This window comes from Erythrolamprus reginae, chromosome 1, assembly GCF_031021105.1.
Source record: "Erythrolamprus reginae isolate rEryReg1 chromosome 1, rEryReg1.hap1, whole genome shotgun sequence".
Taxonomy (NCBI): domain Eukaryota; kingdom Metazoa; phylum Chordata; class Lepidosauria; order Squamata; family Dipsadidae; genus Erythrolamprus; species Erythrolamprus reginae.
Window position 1 is genome coordinate 223,110,462 of NC_091950.1, and position 7,802 is coordinate 223,118,263.

Genomic DNA, 7,802 nt, shown 5'->3' on the forward strand with positions numbered 1-7,802 from the left:
CATAAAATCATAGTTTGGAAGAGGATGTTAGGAGGTGTGATTTAATAAAGATTCGAATTTCAGCAAGCTCAGAATAACGTCAAATCCCGGGCACTATTTTTCATCTGCGGAGGGATTATGTTTTTTGGTTTCTTACTTTCAAAATGGAATAAATCAACAAATAAATTAACAATTTAACAAATTAAAATAAAGGAGAATTTTTTCATGTGACTTTTTGTGACTGGCGAATTATAAAAAGAAGAGTTTGCATTGTTTGATTGACTTCGACTGGCTTTGCTGCTCCTGGATTCTCGGGTCTGCTTGTTAAATTTGCTGCAAAGGGAAAACATTTTCTTTCCTTTTTTCTTTACCATCTGTGAGGATTTACCACAAGGTTTCATTTGGAACTAAACTACAATTATTCTTTTTAATATCCTTGGATTAAGCTATTGGATTATAATTACCGTAGATAGCTTTTAAGAACTAATCAACATATAAATATATTTTGGCTTTGTGATTGAACGAGACTTGAAATTATTACTGGAGTATTAAACAAAATTAATTTGGACTAATTTGACCTTCGGAATTATTTTGGACTTTGGACTTTAAAGAAGAACTGTAAAGGAACTGTAAAAAACCTACAATTTTAGAACTTCAATCAACAAAAGACTTCTACATCTGATTGAAAATTGTAAGTATATTATTGGTGTCTCCCCCCTTTTTTTCTTTCTTTCCCTCTTCTCTCCTTAGGTATTGAATATATTTATAGATATTTTGAAATAGAATTAATTGAAATAATATATTGCTAATTTTTGGTCCTCCCTTCCCTCCCCACGTGTGGTGTCTTTCTCTTTTTTTAAAAAAAACAACACAAATTTTCTGTAGGTAATAAGTTCTGCTAAAGTGTGAAAAAACCTTTTTATTATGAAAAGTAACACAATTAATTTTAGCCTTTTTTAATAAGTTGTTGCATTGACTAAAAGTCTTTCCTTCTTTTCTTATTTTTGGTTATTTTCTTTTTTCTTTCCTGTTTCTTTTTTGTTATTTAGTAATTTTATTATTGCAAATTATATATTGATAAATAAGGTTATCTACTTAGTCAATTGAGAATTTTTTTCTTTCCTTCTGTAAGAGTGAATATTAAAATAAGTTTTCTTTCGATATATTGATTTAAAATTATATATTGTCATTCTATAATAGACTAAAACAATTTAAGAGGTAAATTTGTGAATACTTATATAGTTTTAAAATAAGAATTAAGTTTATATTTTTATCTTCGTCAAAGTATAAAGAAGATTAAATGGATATAAAGGTGGTAATACATACATAAATTCTTAGGATTTTTTTTTTATTATCCTTGATATATTATTGTTTCCTTGATACTTAGAAATCTGGGTATTCCTTTTATTAAATATAAGTAGTAAAGCTTGATTGGGTTGGAGTTTATTGGAGTTTTTTCTTTAAAAAAAATGTATAAAAAGTACAAATTACTATTAATTATATTAAAAATACCAGAAAATACCACAGAAGAGTATTACTTAGAGAAATAACGAGGATGTCAAGTACATCCACATTTACAAAGACTATTAAAAAGCAAACTTTAACTTCTGCTACATCACCTCAAGTATCACCTCAGCCATCTCCTGTACATCAAAGCACTTCTGCAAGTATGTTAGCCAAAGAAAAAGAGAAAGAGAAAGCACAATCACAACCTACTCTCCAAACAATTCAGGAAACGCTGAACGCAATGAAAGACTTTACGCTAAAATCCCAACACGATGCAAATCAACAACGTGAAGGTTTAAAGGCTGAAATAGGAGAACTGAAAGAAGATACAGGAGAGATGAAAGAGAAGATGAAAGAAATACAACAGACTTTGAAGGAAAGTGAACAAAGAATTAAGGCAGTAGAAGAAAAAACCGAAAAGGTAGAACAAAGAATGGACGACTTTGAAGATAGATCTGACTCTCTAAACAAAAGGTACGATGAATCAATTACACATCTTGAAATACAACGAGCATCTTACGGTTTAAGATTCCAGAATATAACAGAAGAAAAATATGAAGATTTACAAGCAAAAATGGCGGAAATAATTGGAGGAATCCTACAGGTGGATCCCTTGGAACTAATAAAAGAAATTGACGAAGTTTTCAGAGTGCAAACTAGCTATATATGCAGACATAATCTACCAAGAGAAGTCCACATCAAATTTGTCAGGAAAACTATAAGAGATGATATTCTGAAATGGACAAGAAATGAAAAATTACAAGATAAAGAAAAAGAAATTACAATACTGAAACAAGTTCCAAGAAAAGTAAGAGAAAGCAGAAGGGATTATTATTTTTTAACCAAAATTTTAATCAAAGAAAATATAACCTTCCGCTGGCTTATTGCAGAAGGATTCTCATTATATTGGAAATCACAAAGAGTCAAAATAGAAAACCTTGAAGATGTAAGACAATTTTATGAAACTAGTGGAATATGTAAATTTGAACAATCAATGAAATAAATAACTGAAAGAAAAGAATTAGGTGCAAGAAGAAAACAACCACAGCGCGAATCTAAAGACACCAAGAAATACTACAAATAATTATGTCGGAAGACTTGAAAATCTTCTCTGTGAATGTAAATGGACTAAATGAACCGAGAAAAAGGAAACAAATATTCGCTAAACTTAAAAAACAAAGAGCACAGATAGTAATATTACAAGAAGTTCATATCAAAAAGACAAATCGGAAATTATTATTGAACTCTAAAATTGGAAATATATATGTTAGGCTGGCAAATCAAACAAAAAGAGAGATAGCAATGTATATTAAAAACTCCATAAATTCCAAACAATTATATGCCGACCAAGAGGGCAGAATATTAATTGTACAGGTAAATATAGACCCGAAACCTCTTGTTATCGTCTCTATTTATGCTCCAAATGAAAATCAAATAACATTTTATAAGCAATTGCATCAAAAAATAAATGAATTAAATATTGAAAATATGATCATAATTGGTGACTTTAACGCAATCTCAAATAGATTATTAGATCACTCAGGGGGGGGGGAAGATAAGAAAAGAAAAAGAAAAATATATAACAATTCACCCAGCGGTGCCTAATCCTTATGTCATTTTGGGACTAATTTCCCAAGCTGCAAAGTGGTTTTCAGTCATAGATCTTAAGGGTGCATTTTCAATATTCATATACCCAAAAATAGCCAACACCTGTTTGCCTTTGAATGGGAAAATCCAGCCACTGGCCGCAAACACTAATATATTTGGATCAGACTGCCACAAGGATTTAAAAATTCCCCTACTTTGTGCAGCTTTAGCAAAAGATTTAGAAGACTTACAGCTTCCTTTTCTGAACGTTGTTTTGCAGTATGTTGGTGATTTGTTAGTAACAGGAAGTACAATAAATGATTGCTGGGAAAATTTATCTATTCTATTTTTTTTTTACTAATTCCAAATTCTACGAAGTCTTTTTTATATCTACTTTGTATTTGGTAGTATAATAACCAATCAGTTTCTTTCTCTTCGTTTTTGAGATTTTCTCTGGTTTTGAGATATCCTTTTCTATCTAATAAATCTTTTAGGTTAAAATTTTGTTTCTATCAATTATATTAGAGTGTATCTGAGCTTCTAAAATTGATATACATCTAGATATTTCTATAAAATGTTTTTTCCTTATTTTCCTCCAGTTTTCTAATAATGTTTGTCACGTGGCATGTGATTGGAACTGTGTGTGTTTAGTGTTTGCTTTTTCCCACAAGTGTGCATGCCAACCCTCTTGTATATTATGACCTTCCAGCACAAGAAATTTGTCATTATTTAAAGTAATCCATTCTTGTCCATAATAAATTGGTAGATTGATAGCAAAATTATACGTTCAGGAGGCTGAACCCTCCTCTCATCCTAGAATCTTGCAATACTTTGAACTTCATTCTCATTTTTTCCCCATTCCATATAAATTTGGAGATTATTTTATTTAGATTTGTAAAATAATTCTTTTCTAATTTGATTGGTGCTGTCAGAAAAAGATATAGCCACCTTGGTAATATGTTTGACTTGATAAGGTTAATTCTCCCAATAAATGATATATTTAATTTAATCTATTTTTCCAAGAATTCCTTAGTTTTGTGCAATAGATTATTTTAGTTCAATTCTTTTAATGATGAATATCTGGCAGTGAGCCAAATTCCTAAATATTTAATCTTTTTTCTGTTTGCAAGCCCATTTTCTCTGTAATTTCTTTAATTTGTTTCTGATTGCAATTTTATGTCAGTATTTTGGTCTTGTTCTTATTAATTTTTAATCCTTTTACCATTCCATATTTCTCTATTTCTTTGAGCAAGTATATAGCCAAATTTATTGGGTCTTTTAAGAAGACCAAATCATCGGCAAATGCTTGGATTTTATATATTTGTTATTTAACTTTAGTTCCTTGTATCTGTTTGTTTCCCCTAATTTGATTCAATAATAATTCTATCGATAATATAAATATCAAAGGTGAGAGTGGGTAGCCTTGTCTCACACCTCTTTCTATATCAAATTGTTTGGTCAAATCTCCATTTATATTCTTGCTTTTTGATTAGTGTAAACAGTATTAATCATATTTTCAAATTTTGGGCCAAATTTCATATTTTTTATCACCTGTTTGAAGAAATTCCAATTCCAATTGCCAAATGCCTTTTCCGCATCTAAAAAAAAGATTATAGTTAATTCTTTTTCATTGTGATTTTCATAATATTCCAATATATTTAATGTTAGTCTCATATTGTACCTTAGTTGTCTAAAGGGAAGAAAACCATTTTGATCTGGATGTATATTTTTGTTTAAGATTTTTTTCATTCTTTCTGCTGTTATTGACATATACAGTGTATTTTGTAGTAATAATAATGATATCAGTCTATAATTGCAAATTTGATCAGGATCTGTTCCCTCTTTATGAATCAGTGTGATATGTACTTCTTGCCATGATGGTGGGCATTCTGCCCCTTTTAATGTATTGTTATAAATATCTAGTAGTAAGTCTCCTAGTTTTTGAAATCCTGATTTGTAGTACTCACTTGGGAACCCATCTGGACCAGGTGTTTTATTATTATTTTGTTTATTAATTGCCTGCTCTAGCTATTCCTTAGTTATTTCCTTGTTCAGCATCTCACTATCTTCCTTTTCTATTGGTTTTATCTTAACTTTCTCTAAAGAGTTTGATATATCTTTTTTTGTTAATATATTTCATTGATTTTATAATATAAAACACACACACAACATATAACAAGTGCTCAGTGATTAGTGCCCGCCAACAGACAACAATCATACCACTCCACCAAAATATTTTTTATATATCATTTTAACTCAAGAGCAATATATCTATTTACATATTATAAAGTGATTCCAATTTATTCCTTGTAGCTTGGTCTCAAATTCTACTGACCATATTTGCTCTTACCTTGTCCCATCGTCCCATCAGTTCCCGCAGATCAGTTTCATTGGCCGAATTCATCCTCTTATTCATAATCTCAAATTGAATATGATCCACCATATACTGATACCAGTTTTATATTGTCCATTTTGTTGCATCCTTCCAACCTAAGACTATTACAGCCTGAGCGCTTTCCATCACTGCTTCTTTTATTTCTCTAAATTCTCCCATCTCATTCCTTTTGACTAGTACCACCATTTCCTTTGTCCAACATATGTTTAACATCCTATGGTTTCCTCTTGCACTTCTTTCCAAAAGTTTTGCACTACTGGACAATCCCAAATCATATGCATAAATACCCCTTTATCTTGTGCCAACAGGTATTCTTAACATTCTGCTGAAAGTATGCAAGCTGAATGGGTATGCAGGGCCACCATCAGGAATTTTGGGGCCCCATACAGCCTAAGTGTCTGCCCCCCCCCCGGCCATTTTAAAACTACTGCCCCCCAAATCCGGTGCCATGCCCACCATGGCCATACACCCTGGGCAAGCCCTCCCCCGGCCCTCTGAGGTCAAACACAGCCCTGATGTGGCCCTCAATGGAATTGAGTTTGACACCCCTGGCCTAGAGGCTAAATCCTATGAACAAGGGCTAAGAGAATGAGTATGTTTAGCTCAATAAATAGAAAACTGAGGGGGAATATAATAGTAGTTTCCCAATCCTTAAAGGGCTGCCACAGAGCAGATGGCATCTATTTATTCTCCATGCTACCTGAAGGTAGTACAAGAAGCAATGGGCGGAACCTCACCAAGAAGAAATGCAATCTGGAAATAAGGAAAAACTTGGGACTGGGCGGCATAGAAATAAAAATAAATAAATAAATAAATAAATAAATCCCTTCTTTTTTTATTAAAAGAAATTAATAGAAACATAGAAACATAGAAGACTGATGGCAGAAAAAGACCTCATGGTCCATCTAGTCTGCCCTTATACTATTTCCTGTATTTTATCTTAGGATGGATATATGTTTATCCCAGGCATGTTTAAATTCAGTTACTGTGGATTTACCAACCACGTCTGCTGGAAGTTTGTTCCAAGCATCTACTACTCTTTCAGTGAAATAATGTTTTCTCAGGTTGCTTTTGATCTTTCCCCCAACTAACTTCAGATTGTGTCCCCTTGTCCTTGTGTTCACTTTCCTATTAAAAACACTTCTCTCCTGGACCTTATTTAACCCTTTAACATATTTAAATGTTTCCATCATGTCCCCCCTTTTCCTTCTGTCCTCCAGACTATACAGATTGAGTTCATGAAGTCTTTCCTGATACGTTTTATGCTTAAGACCTTCCACCATTCTTGTAGCCTGTCTTTGGACCTGTTCAATTTTGTCAATAATAATTTTAAAAAACCAAAATCCATTACTATTAAAACTAAAACAACCAGCAAAACTATTAATAACAACAGGTGAGAGCTGGGTTTTTTTCTCTGTTATTATTTAAGTGCTTTTACCATATGCTTTAAATCAGTGTTTCCCAACCGGTGTGCCGCGGCACACTGGTGTGCCGCGAGACATGGTCAGGTGTGCCGCGAAGAAATAAGCTCAGCTTCTGGTCTCGCAACTTTTTGCGAAGAGAAAAAAGTTGTGAGACCGGAAGCTGAGCTTGCTTCTTTGCGCCTTCTAAGTTTTCCAGCAGCTGCGGCGCCCTGCCCGGCTGGAGCTTCCCTGTCAGCAGGTGAGCTTTGGGGCTTGGTGGGAGGGCAGCGGCAGTGGGAGGGCGGCGTGCAGCGGGAGGGTGATGGCGGCGTCAGTGGCAGCGGGCAGGAGCCATGCCGTGGGGTGGTGGCAGGGTGGTCCCTCTCTCTCTCCCCCTCTCTTGCTTTCTCTTTCTCTCCCCCCCTCTCCCTCTCTCTTTCTCCCAGTAGCCGTGGGGCGACGTCAGGGTGATCAGCTGTGAGGCGGAGCTACGGAACAGAGGAACAGAGGCACCGACGGCGGCGGCTGGAAATGCTGGAATTGCGTGGCTGGCACTTGCCTGCTGGCTGGACCAGGACGGAGGCTCAAGCCCCACGTCCATGCCCAGCGCAACGCCAAAAATGTACGGCATCTAGCCACCGCCGTCTGTGCCTCCGTTCTGGAGCTCCGCTTCACAGCTGATCACCCTGCCGTCGCCCCACGGCTACTGGGAGAAAGAGAGAGGGAGAGAGGGGGGAGAGAAAGAGAAAGCAAGAGAGGGAGAGAGAGAAAGAGAGAGGAAGAGAGGGGGGGAGAGAAAGAGAGAGAAAGATATAGCAAGAGAGGGAGAGAGAGAAAGAGAGGGAGAGAGGGGGGAGAGAAAGAGAGAGAAAGAGATAGCAAGAGAGGTAGAGAGAGAAAGAGAGGGGGGATAGAAAGAGAGAGAAAGAGAT

The 7,802-nt window shown here is 35.0% G+C and overlaps 1 protein-coding gene across 1 annotated transcript; it reads left to right on the forward strand.

Moving 5' to 3' along the window:
* The first annotated feature begins 1,534 nt into the window (after positions 1-1,534).
* Positions 1,535-2,488, forward strand: LOC139171211 (chromosome partition protein Smc-like). Its single transcript, XM_070759225.1, has one exon. It carries the CDS (start codon positions 1,535-1,537, stop codon positions 2,486-2,488), a length of 954 nt encoding a protein of 317 aa, XP_070615326.1.
* Positions 2,489-7,802: the final 5,314 nt, after the last annotated feature.